The following is a 19311-nucleotide window of genomic DNA, read 5'->3' as shown; positions in this document are numbered from 1 at the left end:
GAACCCGATCCCGACCCGGACCCGACCCACCCGGGGCTGACCTCGAACTCGCGGAGAAGGCGGCAGAGAAGACAGGACCCGGAGTTTAAAAAAAAAAAAAAAATTGTATTTACTGAGAAGCATTCAGGATGTCAACACAACGGCCGCGGTTGGTTTTTTTTCTCTCTCTCTCTCTCTCTTTCCCCTCCTCTCTCTATCTCTCTCTCCTTCTCTGCGGTTACAGGGTGGTGTGGACGGGGCGGGGGACGACGGACGGGGGGGGAGAAAGGGGGAGGATGTTCGTAGAAGCTGGAGGAGGAGGAGGAGGAGGAGGAGGAGGACCAACGAAAACAAAAAAGCAAAATCAAAACGATAGAGGGTGGGGGAAAAAAATAACCAAATAACCAAAAAAAAAAACCAACACCCCAAAACCCTACCGTCCCCCACGACCTGCTGGCAATCCATCCCCCCGCGCCCGTTTTTCTCCAACCCCCAAGACCGGCCCCGGCGAGGTTAGTGGCCACCGAACAGACCGAGAAAAAACTAAAAATTAAAAAAAAAAAAAAAAAAAAAAAAAAAAATGAAATAAAATAAAATAAAGAGAATTAACCGCCGGGACGGGGCCCCGCCTCGGAGAGACGAATTCGGTAGCGTGTTCGCTGGACGAGAAAAGATGAAAAAAAAAGGAGAAAAAAGAAAAAAAAATACACTGTACAATTGGTTAAAAACGAATCTTTCTTACGTGGCCTGGACGTTCCCGATTTTTTGTTTGTTTGTTTGTTTGTTTGTCTTTTTTGTCTTTCTTTCAAAGGAGTGAAGTGAGCTGTGTACAAGGGGGGGTTAAATGCTTTTATAGACGAGAGGAAAAAAAAAAAAGTAAAACAGAACAAAAAAAAAAAAAACCCGAAAACAACGAAAACCAAAAATTAATAAAACGAGAATGAAAACTGCGCCGGAACCGACTTATTATTCGTCATCGTCGTCCTCCTCCTCCTCCTCGTCCTCCTCCTCCTCTTCTTCCTCCTCGTCCTCCTCCTCCTCTTCGTCGTCCTCCTCCTCCTTCTTCTTCTTGCTCTTCTCGGCCTTCACGACCCCCTTCTTGGCGGCGTCCGGCTTGCCTTTAGCTCTGTAGGCGGCGATGTCCTGCGGGGGCGAGGAGGCGAGGAGGGTGATTGATGGGGAGGGATGGGGGGAGGGATGGAGGGGGATGGGGAGGGATGGAGGGAGATGGAGAGAGATGGAGAGGGATGGAGGGAGAAGGAGGGAAATGGAGGGAGAAGGATGGAGAGGGATGGAGGAGGATGGGGAGGGATGGAGAGGGATGGAGAGAGATGGAGAGGGATGGAGAGGGATGGAGGGGGATGGGGAGGGATGGAGGGGGATGGAGAGAGATGGAGAGGGATGGAGGGAGATGGAGAGGGATGGAGAGGGATGGAGAGAGATGGAGAGGGATGGAGGGAGATGGAGAGAGATGGAGAGGGATGGAGGGAGAAGGAGGGAAATGGAGGGAGAAGGATGGAGAGGGATGGAGGGAGAAGGAGGGAAATGGAGGGAGAAGGATGGAGAGGGATGGAGGAGGATGGGGAGGGATGGAGGGAGATGGAGAGGGATGGAGAGGGATGGAGAGAGATGGAGAGGGATGGAGAGGGATGGAGAGAGATGGAGAGAGATGGAGAGGGATGGAGGGAGATGGAGAGAGATGGAGAGGGATGGAGGGAGAAGGAGGGAAATGGAGGGAGAAGGATGGAGAGGGATGGAGGGAGAAGGAGGGAAATGGAGGGAGAAGGATGGAGAGGGATGGAGGAGGATGGGGAGGGATGGAGGGAGATGGAGAGGGATGGAGAGGGATGGAGAGGGATGGAGGGAGAAGGAGGGAAATGGAGGGAGAAGGATGGAGAGGGATGGAGGAGGATGGGGAGGGATGGAGGGAGATGGAGAGGGATGGAGAGGGATGGAGAGAGATGGAGAGGGATGGAGAGGGATGGAGAGAGATGGAGAGGGATGGAGAGGGATGGAGAGAGATGGAGAGAGATGGAGAGGGATGGAGGGAGAAGGAGGGAAATGGAGGGAGAAGGATGGAGAGGGATGGAGGGAGAAGGAGGGAAATGGAGGGAGAAGGATGGAGAGGGATGGAGGAGGATGGGGAGGGATGGAGGGAGATGGAGAGAGATGGAGAGGGATGGAGAGGGATGGAGAGGGATGGAGAGAGATGGAGAGAGATGGAGAGGGATGGAGGGAGAAGGAGGGAAATGGAGGGAGAAGGATGGAGAGGGATGGAGGGAGAAGGATGGAGAGGGATGGAGGGAGAAGGATGGAGAGGGATGGAGGAGGATGGAGAGGGATGGAGGGGGATGGAGGGAGAAGGAGGGAAATGGAGGGAGAAGGATGGAGAGGGATGGAGGAGGATGGGGAGGGATGGAGGGAGATGGAGAGAGATGGAGAGGGATGGAGAGAGACGGAGAGGGATGGAGAGAGATGGAGAGGGATGGAGGGAGAAGGAGGGAAATGGAGGGAGAAGGATGGAGAGGGATGGAGGAGGATGGAGAGGGATGGAGGGAGAAGGAGGGAAATGGAGGGAGAAGGAGGGAAATGGAGGGAGAAGGATGGAGAGGGATGGAGGAGGATGGGGAGGGATGGAGGGAGCTGAAGAAGGATGGAGAGAAATGAGAGGGATGGAGAGGATGGAGGGAGATGGAGGCAGATTGACAGGGATGGAGAAGGATGGAGGGAGGTTGGGAGGGATGGAGGGAGATAGAGAAGGATGAGGGGACATGGAGAGGGATGGAGAGAGAAGGAGAGGGATGGAGAAGGATGGGGAGGTATAGAGAGGGATGGAGGGAGATGGAGAGGGATGGAGAGAGATGGAGGAGGATGGAGAGGGATGGAGGGAGATGAAGGATGGAGAGAAATGAGAGGGATGGAGAGGATGGAAAGAGATGGAGGCAGATTGAGAGGGATGGAGCGGGATGGAGGGGAATGAGATGGAGGATGGATGGGGATGGAGAGGGATGGAGGGAGATGGGAAGGGATGAAGGGAGATGGAGGGAGATGGGGAGGGATGGAGGGAGATGGGGAGGGATGGAGGAGGATGGGGAGGGATGGAGGGAGATGGAGAGGGATGAAGGGAGATGGAGAGGGATGGAGGGAGATGGGGAGGGATGAAGGGAGATGGAGAAGGATGGGGAGGTATAGAGAGGGATGGAGGGAGATGGGGAGGGATGGAGGGAGATGAAGGATGGAGAGAAATGAGAGGGATGGAGAGGATGGAAAGAGATGGAGGCAGATTGAGAGGGATGGAGGGAGATGGAGCGGGATGGAAGGAGACAGAGGAATGAAGGGAGATGGGGAGAAATGGAGGGAGATGGGGAGGGATAGAGAGATGGAGGGTGATGGAAAGGGATGGAGGGAAATGGTGGGATTGAGAGGGATGGAGGGAGATGGATGGAGATGGAGGGAGATTGAGGGATGGAGAGAGATGGAGAGGGATGGAGGGGAATGAGATGGAGGATGGATGGGGATGGAGAGGGATGGAGGAGGATGGAGGGGAATGAGATGGAGGATGGATGGGGATGGAGAAGGATGGGGAGGGATAGAGGGAGATGGGGAGGGATAGAGGGAGATGGAGGGGGATGGTGGGAGACAGGGAGGAATTGAGCGAGATGGAGAAGGATGGAGAGAGACGGAGAGGGATGGAGGGAGATGGAGAGGGATAGAGGGAGATGGAGGGAGATTGAGGGATGGAGAGAGATGGAGAGGGATGGAGGGGAATGAGATGGAGGAGGGATGGGATGGAGAGGGATGGAGGAGGATGGAGGGGAATGAGATGGAGGATGGATGGGGATGGAGAAGGATGGGGAGGTATAGAGGGAGATGGGGAGGGATGGAGGGAGATGGGGAGGTATAGAGGGAGATGGAGAGGGATGGAGGGAGATGGGGAGGGATGGAGGGAGATGGGGAGGGATGGAGGGAGATGGAGAGGGATGGAGGGAGATTGAGGGAGACTGAGGGGAATGAGATGGAGATGCATGGAGAGGGATGGAAAGGAATACAGGGAGATGGGGAGGGATGGAGAGAAATGGAGAGAGACGGAGGGAGATGGAGAGGGATGAGGAAGATGGAGGGTGATAAAGTGGAATGGAGGGAGATTGTGAGGGAGGGAGGGAGATGGAGAGGGATCAGGAGGGATGGAGAGGGATGAAGAGTGATGGATGGAGATGGAGAGGGATGGAGAGGAATAAAGGAAGATGGAGAGGGATAAAGGAAGATTGTGAGGGAGATGGAGAGGGATGAAGGAGGATGGAGAGAGATTGTGAGGGATAGAGGGATGGAGGAAGATTGTGAGGGATAGAGGGATGGAGCGGGATGGAAAGGGATGGAGGAAGATGGAGCGGGATGGAGGGAGATGAGAAGGGATAGAGAGAGATGGAGGGTGATGGAGAGGGATGGAGAGAGAGACTAAGGGATGGAGAGAGATGGAGAGAGATAGAGAGGAATGGAGGGAGATTGTGAGGGAGATGGAGAGGGATGGAGGAAGACCGAGGGATGGAGGGAGGAAGGTGATGGGGAGGGATGGAGGGAGATGAAGAGGGATAGAGGGAAATGAGAGGGATGGAGGGAGATGGGGAGAGATGAAGGGAGAGAGGGAGGAGAGGAACTGAGCAAGATGGAGAAGGATGGAGATGGAGGGAGATGGAGGGAAATGGGGTGGGATGGAGGAGATGGAGGGAAACTGAGGGAATGAGATGGAGATGGATGGGGAGGGATGAAGGGAGATGGGGAGGGATGGAGTGAGAGATGGACGGAGGATGGAGAGGAATGAAGGGAGACGGAGGGGGATGGGGAGGGATGGAGGGAGATGGGGAGGGATGGAGAGAGATGGGGAGGGATGGAGGGAGATGGGGAGGGATGGAGGGAGATGGGGAGGGATGGAGGGAGATGGAGAGGGATGGAGGGAGATGGGGAGGGATGGAGGGAGATGGAGAGGGATGGAGGGAGATGGGGAGGGATGGAGGGAGATGGGGAGGGATGGAGAGAGATGGGGAGGGATGGAGGGAGATGGAGAGGGATGGAGGGAGATGGGGAGGGATGGAGGGAGATGGGGAGGGATGAAGGAGGATGGAGAGAAATGGAGGGAGATGGTGAGGGATAGAGAGATGGAGGAGGATGGAGGGAAATGGGGGATGGAGAGGGATGAAGGAAGACGGGGAGGGCTGGAGGAGGGAGATGAAGAGGGATGGAAAGGGATGGAGGAGGAGGAAGGGAAATAGTGGGAGATTGAGGAGGATGGAGGGAGATGGAGATGGGAGGATGGAGAGAGATGGAGAGAGATGGAGAGGGATAGAGGGGAATGAGATGAAGAGGGACGGAGGGAGACTGAGGGATGGAGGATGATGGGGAGGATGGAGGGAGATGGGGAGGAATGGAGGGAGATCAGGGAGATGGAGAAGGATGAAGGAAGATGGAGGAGGACGGAGAGGGATGGAGGAGGACGGAGAGGGATGGGGGAGGTCGGAGAGGGATGGAGGAGGATGGGGGAGGACGGAGAGGGATGGAGGAGGATGGGGAGGACGGAGGAGGATGGGGAGGACGAAGAGGACGGAGAGGGATGGATGGAGATGGATGGAGAAGGATGCAGAGGGATGGAGGAGGATGGAGGGAGATGGAGAAGAATAGAGGAAGATGGAGGAGGATGGAGGAGGACGGAGAGGGGTGGAGGAGGACGGGGGAGGACGCAGAGGGATGGAGGGAGATGGAGGAGGACGGACAGGGACGGATGGAGGAGGAAGCAGGAGGATGGAGAAGAACAGAGGGAGACGGAGAAGGCTGCGGGAGGACGCGGGAGGACGGGGGGAGGACGGGGGGAGGGCGGGGAGGACGGGGAGGCGGCCCCCGGCTCACCTTCTCGTACTTCTCCTTCAGCTTGGCCGCCTTCTTCTCGTACGGCTGCTTGTCGTCGGCGGCTGTGTTGTTCCACATCTCCCCCAGCTTCTTGGCCACGTCGCCGATGGACAGGCCCGGGTGCTCGCCCTTGATCTTGGGGCGGTACTCGGAGCAGAAGAGGAAGAAGGCCGAGCTGGGGGGTGGGGGGCGGGGGGGTCAGAGGTCAGGATCTGGGGGTGCCAGGAAGAGGGGGACCCACGCGACGAGCCCCCCCGATCACCAGGGACACAGCGTCCACGCCGGAGGGACGCGGTGAGGGACAGAGAAAAAGGGGGACCCAGGCCGGGAGCCCCCAAAAGCCGGAGGGTCCCAGTGACACAGCGTGGAAAAAGGGGGGACCCACGCCTGGAGCCCCCCAAATACCAGGGGCCTGAGAGTCCCAGTAAGGGACACAGAAAGAGGGGACCCACGCCCCAAGCCCCCAAGAACTAGAGGGTCCCAGTGACAGTGTCCAGAAAAAGGGGGGACCCACGCCTGGAGCCCCCCAAAACCAGAGGTCTCAGTGACACAGTGTCCAGAAAAAGGGGGGACCTAAGCCTCAAGCCCCCCAATAACTCAGAGGCCTGAGAGTCCCAGTAAGGGACACAGAAAGAGGGGACCCACGCCCCAAGCCCCCAAGAACTAGAGGGTCCCAGTGACAGTGTCCAGAAAAGGGGGGACCCACGCCTGGAGCCCCCCAAAACCAGAGGTCTCAGTGACACAGTGTCCAGAAAAAGGGGGGACCTAAGCCTCAAGCCCCCCAATAACCAGAGGCCTGAGAGTCCCAGTAAGGGACACAGAAAGAGGGGACCCACGCCTCAACCCCCCAAGAACTAGAGGGTCCCAGTGACAGTGTCCAGAAAAAGGGGGACCCACGCCTGGAGCCCCCAAAAGCCAGAGGTCTCAGTGACACAGTGTCCAGAAAAAGGGGGACCTAAGCCTCAAGCCCCCCAATAACCAGAGGCCTGAGAGTCCCAGTAAGGGACACAGAAAGAGGGGACCCACGCCCCAAGCCCCCCAAAAGCCAGAGAGTACCAGTGACAGTGTCCAAAAAGGGGGACCCACACCTCGAGCCCTCCCCAAAAACAGAGGGTCCCCCTTTTTCTGGACACTGTCACTGGACCCTCTGTTTTTGGGGAGGGCTCCCCAAAAGCCCGAGAGTCCATTGACACAGGGTAGAGAAAGGGGGACCCAGGCCTGGAGCCCCCAAAAGCCGGAGGGTCCCAGTGACATAGTGTGTAAAAAAAGGGGGGACCCATGCCTCAAGCCCCCAAAAGCCGGAGGGTCCCAGTGACATGGTGAACCAAAAATGGGGGACCCCTCTGAGCGCCCCAAAAGCCGGAGGGTTGCAGTGACGCAAGTGTGGAAAAAGGGGGACCTAAGCCTCAAGCCCCCCAATAACCAGAGGCCTGAGAGTCCCAGTAAGGGTCACAGCATGGAAAAAGGGGACCCACGCCACGAGCCCCCCAAAAGCCAGGGGGCTCCCAGTGACACGGTGTCCACAAAAGGGCACCCCCATAACCAGAGGGTCCCAGTGATAGTGTCCAAAAGGGGGACCCATGCCTCGAGCCCCCCAAAAACAGAGGGTCCCAGTGACAGTGTCCAGAAAAAGGGGGACCCGCACCCCAAACCCCTAAAAAATCGGAGCGTCCCAGTGACATAGTGTCCAGAAAAAGGGGGACCCAAGTCCCCCAATAACCAGGGGCCTGAGAGTCCGGTAAGGGACACAGAAAGAGGGGACCCACGCCACAAGCCCCCCAAAAGCCAGAGGGTCCCAGTGATAGTGTCCAGAGAAAGGGGGACCCATGCCAGAGACCCCCAAAAGCCAGAGGGTCCCAGTGATAGTGTCCAGAAAAGGGGGACCCAAGCCCGAGCCCCCCAATAACCAGAGGCCTGAGAGTCGCAGTAAGGGACACAGAAAGAGGGGACCCACGCCACAAGCCCCCCTAAAGCCAGAGGGTCCCAGTGATAGTGTCCAGAGAAAGGGGGACCCATGCCAGAGACCCCCAAAAGCCAGAGGGTCCCAGTGATAGTGTCCAGAAAAGGGGGACCCAAGCCCGAGCCCCCCAATAACCAGAGGCCTGAGAGTCCCAGTAAGGGACACAGAAAAAGGGGACCCACACCTCGGCCCCCCAATAACTAGAGGATCCCAGTGACACAGGGTAGAGAAAGGGGGACCCAGGCCTTGAGCCCCCCAAAAGCCAGAGGGTCCCAGTGACACAGGGTAGAGAAAGGGGGACCCAGGCCTGGAGCCCCCCAATATCCCTGAGAGTCCCGGGAAGCGACACAGGGTACCAGAAAGGGGTCCCCCACCCCCCGGCCCCCAAAAGCCGGGCACTCACGGGGGCCTCTTGGGGGCGTTGGGGTCCTTGAACTTCTTCTTGGGTTCGCCCTTGGGGGGGATGTAGGACTTCATCTCCCGCTCGTAGCGGGCCTTGTCGGCCTTGGCCATGTCCTCAAACTTCCCCTTCTCCTTGGCGGACATGGTCTGCAAAGTGGGGGGACAGGGGGACCCCCAAAATCACACCCCAGCCCAGCCAACCCCAGCCCAGCCCAGCCCCAGCCTCCAGGGTCACCCCTACGCCCTCCTGAGCGGCGGGGAGGCTGAGGCGATGGGATGGGGACCCCGGGGAGGGGTCTGGTGGGGGTCCCCCAAAACCTCTGGGTCCCCCAAAACTCCAGGGCCCCCAAAATCGCACCCCACCCCAGCCCCGCTTCCATGGATGCCCCTAAGCCCTCATCCTCCTGGGCGGGGAGGCTGAAGCGATGGGATGGGGACCCCAGGGAGGGAGGGGTTCAGCAGGAGGGCGATGGGGGTCCCCCAAACACTGGGGCCCCCCAAACACTGGGGGCCCCCCAAAATCATACCCCACCCCAGCCCAGCCTCCAGGGATGCCCCTACGCCCTCCTCCTCCTGGGCGAGGATGCTGAGATGATGGGGACCCCAAGGAGGGGGTCCAATGGGGGTCCCCCAAAACTCCAGGGCCCCCCAAAATCATACCCCACCCCAGCCCAGCCTCCAGGGTCGCCCCTACGCCCTCCTGATCGGCGGGGAGGCTGTGGCAATGGGATGGGGACCCCGGGAAGGGATCCAATGGGGGTCCCCCCAAACCCCAGGGCCCCCGAAATCGGGGTCCCCCCCTCACCTTCCACCTCTCCGAGCATTTCTTGGAGAACTCTGAAAAGTTGACCGAGGCGTCTGGATGCTTCTTCTTGTGTTCCTCCCGGCAGGTCTGCACGAAGAAGGCATACGACGACATCTTCCCCCGAGGTTTTTGGGGTCCCCCTTGCCCATGGTTCAAGCTGCTGGTCTGGGGGGAGGAGGGAGGAGGTCAGAGCCCCCCAAAACCCTCCAGAGTCGTGCCCTCCCCCCACGGGATGGGGTGAGTGGGGGAACCGATGCTGAAGGTCCGGGGTATCACCCCAAAAAGCATGGGCCCATGCACCCCCAAATTTGGGGGACCCCACAAGACCTCGGGGTCCACAGAAAAGAGCCTAAGTGATTGCTGCTGAACCCCAAGATGGGGTACATGAGGCCAAAGGACACAAGTGTCACCCCAAAAAGCGCCCGCCCGGGCACACCCAAAATTTGGGGGTTCACAAGGCCTCAGGGTCCCCAGGAAAAGGCCTCAGCTGATTCCTACAAAGAAGGGGCTAAAGCCCAGGACGGGGAACGCGAGGCCCAAGCGCCCAAGGATCTGGGTGTCACCCCCAAAAGCGCAGGCCCATGCACCCCCAAATTTTAGGGGTCCTCAGGGCCCCCAGAAAAAGCCCCAGCTAATTCCTAAAAGGCAGTTGAACCCCAGAACGAGGCATGGGGAGAGAAAACACACACGCCAAAGCACAACCACTAAAGGTCCTGGGTGTCCCCCCAAAATGCAGGCCCGGTACCCCCAAATTTGGGGGGTTCACAAGGCCTCTGGGTCCCCAGAAAGAAGCCTCAGCCCATTCCCAACAAAGGGCTGAACCCCAGGATGGGGCACGCGAGGCACATGCGCCAAAGGTTTTGGGTGTCACCCCAAAAACGCAGGCCCGGGCACCCCCAATCCCAGGGTCCCCCCAAAAGCCCTGGCCCATCCCTACAAGGAAGGGGCTGACCCCCAGGACGGGGCACAGAGGGCAGGACCCACAGCCCCCACTAGAGGTCCTGGGGGTCACCCCAAAAGTGCAGGCCACGGGACACCCCCGCTCCGCCCACGGGGGGACACCAAAACAGCCCTCCCCCCACCGCATTCCGTTAGAGACTGGGCGAGTGTGAGCTTGGGGGGAGGGGAAGGAGGAGTGGGAGGAAGGAGAGGGGCACCCCAACTTATGTCAGGGGACACCCCAACTTTGGCCAACTCTGATCGCCCCCCTGAGTGAGGGTGAGCCTTCAGGGGGAGGGGAGGGGGAGGGAAAGACGGGGGACCCCTGAAGGAGACTCTCTCCCCCAAAACCTGGGGTCACCCCAACTTGAGGGGACACCCCGACTTTGGCCAACCCTGATCCCCTCCTTGAGTGAGTCTATTCCAGGGGGGAGGGGAGGAGGGATGGGGGAGGGAAGGAGGGAGGGAGGAAGGAAGGAGGGGGAGAAGAGGAGAGAGGGCAGGAGGGGGAGGGATGGGGACACCCCAACTTGAGGGGACACCCCGACTTTGGCCAACCCTGATTCCCCCCTTGAGTGAGTCTATTCCAGGGGGGAGGGGAGGAGGGGAGAGAGGAGGAGGAGGAGGGAGGGGAGGGAAGGAGGAGGGAGGGAACCCCAACGGGGGGAGGGAAGGAGGAGGGAGGAGAGGAGGGTTGGGGGAGGGAAGCAGGGGGATGAGGAGGGAGGGCAGAAGAGGAGACACCCCAACTTTGGCCAACCCTGATCCCCCTCCTTGAAGGAGTCTATTCCAGGGGGAGGGTAGGAGGAGGGAGGGGAGGAGGGAAGAAGGGGGGACACCCCCATCCCCCCCAAAAGAGGAGAAGGACCCAAGCCTCCTGCTCTCTCTCCCCAATCCGGGGACCCCGGGGGGCAGAGTCGGGGTGTCCCCGGAAGCGCGCGCGCATGCGCAGGGGGATTCCCGCCCTCCCCCTCTATGGGGGGAGGAGGAGGGGGGACACCCCGACGGGCCGCCACGTGCGGCCCGTCCCCCCCATTCTGTGCACCGCGCTCGCTCCCGGGGAGACGCAGGGGAGGAGGGAGAGGCGGAATGGCGGCCCCGCGTCTCCTTCCCGCCAACATGGCGGCCTCCCTTTGTGCGCGCGCGCCTCTTCCGGGAGGAGCCGCCGCCATTTTGAGGAAGGGGGCGGAGCGAGGGAGGGGCGGGGCGAGGGCGGAGCCAAGCGAGCGCGCCGCAAGAGACCCGCAGCCATTTTGAGGCAGGGGGCGGGGCGAGGGAGGGACAGAAGGCGGAGCCAGGCCCTCATTAACAGAGGAGCCGCAGCCATTTTGAGGCAGAGGGCGGGAACAGGGAGGGGGAAGTGGGCGGAGCCGGAGAGGACTCAAAGTGCGGAGGTAGTAGCCGCCGCCATTTTGAGAGGAGGGAAGGGGCGGAGCCTTGCGGGCGGGAGAGCGCGCGCGCGGGCCGGCTTCTCCCCGGGTGTGAGAGGCAGCCGCCGCCATTTTGAGGGGAGAAAAGGGGCGGGGCCGGGCGCCGAGCGGGAGCGCGCACGCGCGGGAAGCCCGCCCCCGCCATTTTGAGGGCGGAAAAGGGGCGGGACCGGGCGGGCGCGCAGGCGCGGGAGGCCTCTCCGCCCGCCCCGCCCTCCCTCCCTCCGCATCCCGTCGTCCCCCGCGCGCCCGCGCTTCTCCTCACACACACAGACACACACACACACAGAGCCACACGGCGCGCGCACGCACGCACGCACGCGGGCGAGCGGGCGCCTGAGAGAGCGAGCTCTAGAGAGAGAGAGAGAGAGACAGAGAGAGCGAGCTAGAGCGAGAGAGAGGGGGAAAAAACGACCCAAAAGTTACCTCAGAACCGCGTCCTCCCCCCTTCCCCGCCCTCCCCCCCTCAGAACCGCCTTGTTTCTCGTCAACATGGAGTCGGCCATGTTCCCCCCGCGTCGTCCTCCCTCCCTCCCCTCTCTCTCTCTCTGTCCCCCCCACAGCCCCCTCCCCCTCCCCAGCCCTCCTCCCCTCGAACGAACCATCGCCTCAGGGACCCCCCTCCCCCCTCTTCCCTCCCCCTCAAAGGAGACCCTGAGGGAGGGGAGGGCGGGAAGGGGGAGGGAGTGGGGGGGACGCGCAGCCCTCCCCCCGCCGTCCCCCCCTCTCCTCACCCGCCTTTGTGTGTCTGAGAGAGAGAGAGAGAGAGAGAGATTGAGAGAGAAAAGCCCGTGGGGAGGGAGGGAGGGAGGGGGAGGGCGATTCCCGCCCTCCCCCCTCCCTCCCTCCCTCCCTCCGTCCTCCCTCCCTCCCCCCCACCCTCGCTCGCTCGCTCGCTCCCTTCCCTCACTCACCGGGCCCCGCGAGGGCGCTTGCCGCTGCCTCCTTTTCCCCCACGGTCCGCGCGGCGTCCCGTCCCGTGACGTGAAAAGAGAGAGCGAGAGAGAGAGAGAGAGAGAGAGAGGGGAGGGCGGGTTGGGGGGGAAGGGGGAGGGCGGGGAGGACCGAGAGCTCGAGGGGGAGACACAAGCGAGAGAGAGAGAGAGAGAGAGAGCGAGACACAGAGCAGTCCCGGCCGTCTCCAGCCTCCTCACTCGCCTCGCTCGCTCGCTCGCTCGCTCCGCGCGTTCCCCGGAACCCCCCTCCTCCTCCTCCTCCTCCCTCCTCCTCCCTCCTCCCCTCCTCCGCCTCTCCTCCCTCCTCCCTCCCCCCCCACCAGCGCGTCCTCCCATTGGCCGACGCCTCCTCACGCCGTGCTCCCATTGGCCGGCGCCGTCCCATTGTCCGGAGCAGCGGCCGCCGCCCATTGGCCCTCGCCGGAGACACGTCACCAGGCCTGGAAACAGCGCGCAAATCTGAACGCGGGGGGCCTCCCCGGAGGGGGGGGGGAGGACGCGCGCGGGGGTCCCGGGGCGGTGGGGGGGAGGATGGGGGGGAGGGGGGTGGGGAGGACGTGTGTGTGTGTGTGTGTGTGTGTCTCTGTGTCTGGGTGTGAGTCTATGTGTGTGTGTGTGTGTGTCCGTCTCTGTGTCTGGGTGTGAGTCTGTGTGTGTGTGTGTGTGTGTGTCCGTCTCTGTGTCTGGGTGTGAGTCTGTGTGTGTGTGTGTCTGTGTGTGTGACTGTGTCTGGGTGTGAGTCTGTGTGTGTGACTGTGTCTGTGTGTGTGTCTGTGTGTGTGTCTGTGTGTGTGTGTCTCTGTGTGTGTGTCTCTGTGTCTGGGTGTGAGTCTGTGTGTGTGACTGTGTCTCTGTGTGTGTGTGTCTCTGTGTCTCTGTGTGTGTCTGTGTGTGTCTGGGTGTTTGTCTGTGACTGTGTGTCTGTGTGTGTGTGACTGTGTCTCTGTGTGTGTGTGTCTCTGTGTCTGGGTGTGAGTCTGTGTGTGTGACTGTGTCTCTGTGTGTGTCCGTCTCTGTGTCTCTGTGTGAGTCTCTGTGTCTGTGTGTGTGTCTGTGTGTGTCTGGGTGTTTGTCTGTGACTGTGTGTCTGTGTGCGTTAGTCTGTGTGTCCGTCTCTGTGTCTGTGTGTGAGTCTGTGTGTGTGTCTCTGTGTCTGTGTGTGTGTCTGTGTGTTTGTCTGTGACTGTGTGTCTGTGTGTGTGTGACTGTGTCTCTGTGTGTGTCCGTCTCTGTCTCTGTGTGTGTGTCTCTGTGTCTGGGTGTGTGTCTGTGTGTGTCTGTGTGTCCGTCTCTGTGTCTGGGTGTGAGTCTGTGTGTGTGAGTCTGTGTGTGTCTGTGTGTCCGTCTCTGTGTCTGGGTGTGAGTCTGTGTGTGTGTGACTGTGTCTCTGTGTGTGTGTGTCTCTGTGTCTGGGTGTGAGTCTGTGTGTGTGACTGTGTCTCTGTGTGTGTCCGTCTCTGTGTCTGTGTGTGTGTCTGTGTCTGGGTGTTTGTCTGTGACTGTGTGTCTGTGTGTGTGTCTGTGTGTGTGTCTGTGTGTGTGAGTCTGTGTGTGTGTGACTGTGTCTCTGTGTGTGTGTCTGTGTGTTTGTCTGTGACTGTGTGTCTGTGTGTGTGTGACTGTGTCTCTGTGTGTGTCCGTCTCTGTCTCTGTGTGTGTGTCTCTGTGTCTGGGTGTGTGTGTCTGTGTGTCTGTGTGTCCGTCTCTGTGTCTGTGTGTGAGTCTGTGTGTGTGTGACTGTGTCTCTGTGTGTGTGTGTCTCTGTGTCTGGGTGTGAGTCTGTGTGTGTGACTGTGTCTCTGTGTGTGTGTGTCTCTGTGTCTGGGTGTGAGTCTGTGTCTCTGTGTGTGTCCGTCTCTGTGTCTCTGTGTGAGTCTCTGTGTCTGTGTGTGTGTCTGTGTGTGTCTGGGTGTTTGTCTGTGACTGTGTGTCTGTGTGTGTGAGTCTGTGTGTCCGTCTCTGTGTCTGTGTGTGAGTCTGTGTGTGTGTGACTGTGTCTCTGTGTGTGTGTCTGGGTGTTTGTCTGTGACTGTGTGTCTGTGTGTGTGTGACTGTGTCTCTGTGTGTGTCCGTCTCTGTCTCTGTGTGTGTGTCTCTGTGTCTGGGTGTGTTTCTGTGTGTGTCTGTGTGTCCGTCTCTGTGTCTGGGTGTGAGTCTGTGTGTGTGTGACTGTGTCTGTGTGTGTGTGTGTCTCTGTGTCTGGGTGTGAGTCTGTGTGTGTGTGACTGTGTCTCTGTGTCTGTGTGTCTCTGTCTGGGTGTGAGTCTGTGTGTGTGACTGTGTCTCTGTGTGTGTGTGTCTCTGTGTCTGGATGTGTGTCTGTGTGTGTCTGGGTGTTTGTCTGTGACTGTGTGTCTGTGTGTGTGAGTCTGTGTGTGTGTGACTGTCTCTGTCTGTGTGTGTGTCTGTGTGTTTGTCTGTGACTGTGTGTCTGTGTGTGTGTGACTGTGTCTCTGTGTGTGTCCGTCTCTGTCTCTGTGTGTGTGTCTCTGTGTCTGGGTGTGTGTCTGTGTGTGTCTGTGTGTCCGTCTCTGTGTCTGTGTGTGAGTCTGTGTGTGTGTGACTGTGTCTCTGTGTGTGTGTGTCTCTGTGTCTGGGTGTGAGTCTGGGTGTGTGTGACTGTGTCTCTGTGTCTGGGTGTGAGTCTGTGTGTGTGACTGTGTCTCTGTGTGTGTCCGTCTCTGTGTCTCTGTGTGAGTCTCTGTGTCTGTGTGTGTGTCTGGGTGTTTGTCTGTGACTGTGTGTCTGTGTGCGTGAGTCTGTGTGTCCGTCTCTGTGTCTGTGTGTGAGTCTGTGTGTGTGTGACTGTGTCTCTGTGTGTGTGTGTCTCTGTGTCTGTGTGTGAGTCTGTGTGTTTGTCTGTGACTGTGTGTGTGTGACTGTGTCTCTGTGTGTGTCCGTCTCTGTCTGTGTGTGTGTGTCTCTGTGTCTGGGTGTGTGTCTGTGTGTGTGAGTCTGTGTGTGTCTGTGTGTCCGTCTCTGTGTCTGTGTGTGAGTCTGTGTGTGTGTGACTGTGTCTCTGTGTGTGTGTGTCTCTGTGTCTGTGTGTGAGTCTGTGTGTGTGTGACTGTGTCTCTGTGTGTGTGTGTCTCTGTGTCTGTGTGTGAGTCTGTGTGTGTGTCTCTGTGTGTGTGTCTCTGTGTCTGGGTGTGTGTGTCTGTGTGAGTCTGTGTGAGTCTGTGTGTGTGAGTCTGTGTGTGTCTGTGTGTCCGTCCGTCTCTGTGTGTTTGTCTGTGACTGTGTGTGTCTGTGTATGTCTGTGTCTGGGTGTGTGTGTGTCTGTCTGTGTGTGGGTCTGTCTGTGTGTGTATGTGTGTGTCTGTCTGTGTGTGGGTGTGTCTGTCTGTGTGTGTATGTGTCTGTGTGAGTCTGTGTGTCTCTGTCTCTGTGTGTCTCTGTGTGTTTGTGACTGTGTGTCTGTGTGTGTCTGTGTCTGTCTGTCTCTGTCTCTGTGTGTGTCTGTGTCTGTGTGTCTCTGTCTCTGTGTCTGGGTGTGTGTGTGTCTGTGTGTGTGTCTCTGTGTGTTTGTGACTGTGTGTCTGTGTCTGTCTGCCTGTGTTTCTGTGTGTGTGTGTGTGTCTGTGAGTGTCTCTGTGTGAGTCTGTGTGTCTCTGTGTGTGTCCATCTCTGTGTGTCTGTGTCTGTCTGTCTGTGTGTGTCCGTGTCTGTGAGTCTGTGTGTCTCTGTCTCCGTGTGTCTCTGTGTGTGTGTCCGCCTCTGTGTGTTTGTCTGTGACTATGTGTCTGTGTGTGTGTCTGTCTATGTGTGTGTTAGTGTCTCTGTGTCCGTCTCTGTATGTTTGTCTGTGACTATGTGTCTGTGTCTCTCTGTCTGTCTCTGTGTGTCTTGTGTGTGTCTGTCTCTGTGTGTGTCTGTGTGTGTGTGTCTGTCTGTCTCTGTCTGTGTGTGTCTGTATGTGTCTGTGTGAGTCTGTGTGTCTCTGTGTCTGTGTGTGTCTATGTGTGCGCTAGTGTCTGTGTGTGTGTCTGTCTATGTGTGTGTTAGTGTCTATGTGTCCGTCTCTGTGTGTTTGTCTGTGACTGTGTGTCTGTGTGCGTCTGTGTGTCTCTGTGTGTGTGTCTATGTGTGCGCTAGTGTCTGTGTGTGTGTCTGTGTGTGTTAGTGTCTATGTGTGTCCGTCTCTGTGTGTTTGTCTGTGACTGTGTGTCTGTGTGCGTCTGTGTGTCTCTGTGTGTGTGTCTGTGTGTGTGTGTCTGTCTGTCTCTGTGTGTCTGTGTGTGTGTCTATGTGTGTGCTAGTGTCTGTGTGTCCGTCTCTGAGTCTGTGTGTCTCTGTCTCTGTGTGTCTGTGTGTGTGTGTCTGTCTATGTGTGTGTGTCTGTGTGTCCGTCTCTGTGTGTTTGTCTGTGACTGTCTGTGTATGTCTGTGTGTCTCTGTGTGTCTTGTGTGTATGCATCTATCTCTGTGCCTGTGTGTGTGTCTGTGTGTGTTGTGTCTGTGTGTGTGTTTGTGCGCGCGTGTCTGTGTCTGTGAGTGTCTGTGTGTCTGTGTCTGTCTCTGTCTCTGTCCCCGTATGTGTGTCTCTGTTTGTGTATGTGTGTCCATCTCTGCGTCTGTGTGTCTGTCTATGTGTGTCTTGTGTGTGTGTCTGTGTCTCTGTGTGTGTATGTGTCTGTCTCTGTGTATCTGTGTGTGTGTGTCCATCTCTGTGTGTGTGTGTGTCTGTCTGTGAGTGTCCATCTCTGTGTCTGTGTCTGTCTGTGTGTGTCTTGTGTGTGTCTGTGTGTCTCTCTGTGTATCTGTGTGTGTCTGTGTGTCTTTGTGTGTCTGTGTGTGTGTGTCTGTGTGTGTGTGGGATGCATCGCGCAGGGAGCGGGCCACCCCGACAGAGCTTTGCAAGTTCGCTTCCCCACAGACACACACCGAGCTCACACATGTGGGCTCCCCCAGGTGTGTGCCCTCATCCTCTGGGGGCCGAGCACACACACACACACACACACACACACAGACACACACACACACACAGACACACACACAGACACACACACAGACACACACACACACACACACGCACACACACACACACAGACACACAGACACGGACACACACAGACATGCACACACACACACAGACACACACAGACAGACACACACACAGACACGCACACACAGACAGAGACACACACACAGACACACACACACAGACAGACACACACACACAGACACACACACACAGACACAGACACACACACACAGACACACACACAGACACACAGACACACACAGACAGACACACAGACACAGACACACACACACAGACACACACACAGACACGCACACACACAGACACACATACAGACACACACGCACACACACAGACACACGCACGCACACACACACACGTCTGGTGAGGAGCCCCCCCCGCCTCCCCTCACACGCCTGTGAGCGCAGCCCGAACAGTCTCTCCAGAGCGCCAGGGATCCCGGAAACACGCGGACACAATATACATACGTGTATACACACACATACATGTGCCCGTATACATACATGTATGCATGGATAGATCGATAAATGTGTGTGCATATACACATGCATGTATGAACACAGACATACGTGTATATATGCACACACATGTGCGTACATGTTTACATGCACACATGTATATACATATGTATATACGTACATATATGCAGACATACACTTGTATATATGTACATGTATACATACATGCAAATATACAGACACATGTATAGATACACACACTTATATACATGTATACACATATGTACATACACGTGTGTAAATATATACACGTATATATACATACATACACTTATATACATGTATACACATATATACATACACGTGTGTAAATATATACATGTATATACATACAGACACTTATATACATGTATACACATATGTACATACACGTGTGTAAATATATACATGTATATATACATACATACACTTATATACATGTATACACATATGTACATACACGTGTGTAAATATATACATGTATATATACATACATACACTTACATACATGTATACACATATGTACATACACGTGTGTAAATATATACACGTATATATACATACATACACTTATATACATGTATACACATATGTACATACACGTGTGTAAATATATACACGTATATACATACAGACACTTATATACATGTATACACATATGTACATACGCGTGTGTAAATATATACATGTATATACACACATATGTATACATATATACACATACACAAATATACATACGTATATACATACATACATACACGTATATACGTAGCTATATAAGCACATACATACACACATATGTACATACGTATAGACACGTTTACATATATGGATGTGTGTATACACACATCCATGGATCTCTGCGCGTGTGCGTTCACATATACGCTCACATATGAACACGCATGTACGCACACGCACATAGGTTCATATACGTGCACACAGGTACACGTGCATTCGTACAGGCGCACACGCGCTCACACACACACACAGAGCCGTGACGCCTGGCGTGCCCTGGGGTGCCGTGCGACGGCGGGCAGGCGCGGGGAGGACACAGAGGACATGTCCGTGACATGTGGCCTGTGCACGTATGTGCGCTCGCCAGCAGGGGGCGCTGGATCCCGCTCTAGTCACGTGTGTGCATGGCGCTCTGACTGCACGTATGTGCGCTCGCCAGCAGGGGGCGCCGGGTCTCGCTCTAGTCACTGATCATGTGTGCACTGGGCTCTGACTGCACGTATGTGCGCCTGCCAGCACAGGGCGCCGGGGCTCGCTCTAGTCACTGATCATGTGTGCACGGGGCTGTGGCTGCACGTGTGTGTGCGCTCGCCAGCACAGGGCGCCGGGTCTCACTCTAGTCACTGATCATGTGTGCACGGGGCTCTGACTGCACGTGTGTGCGCTCGCCAGCAGGGGGCGCCGGGTCCCGCTTTAGTCACTGAT

At 57.1% G+C, this 19311-nt stretch overlaps 1 protein-coding gene across 1 annotated transcript in view; it reads right to left on the bottom strand.

Moving 5' to 3' along the window:
* Positions 1 to 695: 695 nt before the first annotated feature.
* The window catches only part of LOC110544412 (high mobility group protein B1), a 44722-nt gene continuing 26106 nt past the window's right edge, over positions 696 to 19311 (bottom strand). The window contains exons 2-5 of the mRNA XM_060375860.1: positions 9045 to 9230; positions 8241 to 8386; positions 5878 to 6052; positions 696 to 1122 (exon numbers count right to left, since the gene is read on the bottom strand). Of these exons, the coding sequence (XP_060231843.1) occupies positions 946 to 1122; positions 5878 to 6052; positions 8241 to 8386; positions 9045 to 9230 (684 nt within the window). The 3' untranslated portion in view covers positions 696 to 945. The remainder of the gene's footprint in view (positions 1123 to 5877; positions 6053 to 8240; positions 8387 to 9044; positions 9231 to 19311) is intronic.

This window comes from Meriones unguiculatus (genome assembly GCF_030254825.1).
Source record: "Meriones unguiculatus strain TT.TT164.6M chromosome 13 unlocalized genomic scaffold, Bangor_MerUng_6.1 Chr13_unordered_Contig_2907, whole genome shotgun sequence".
In the NCBI taxonomy this organism is placed as follows: domain Eukaryota; kingdom Metazoa; phylum Chordata; class Mammalia; order Rodentia; family Muridae; genus Meriones; species Meriones unguiculatus.
The sequence above is the reverse complement of the archived record's forward strand: the minus strand, read 5'-3'. Positions and strand labels throughout refer to the sequence as shown.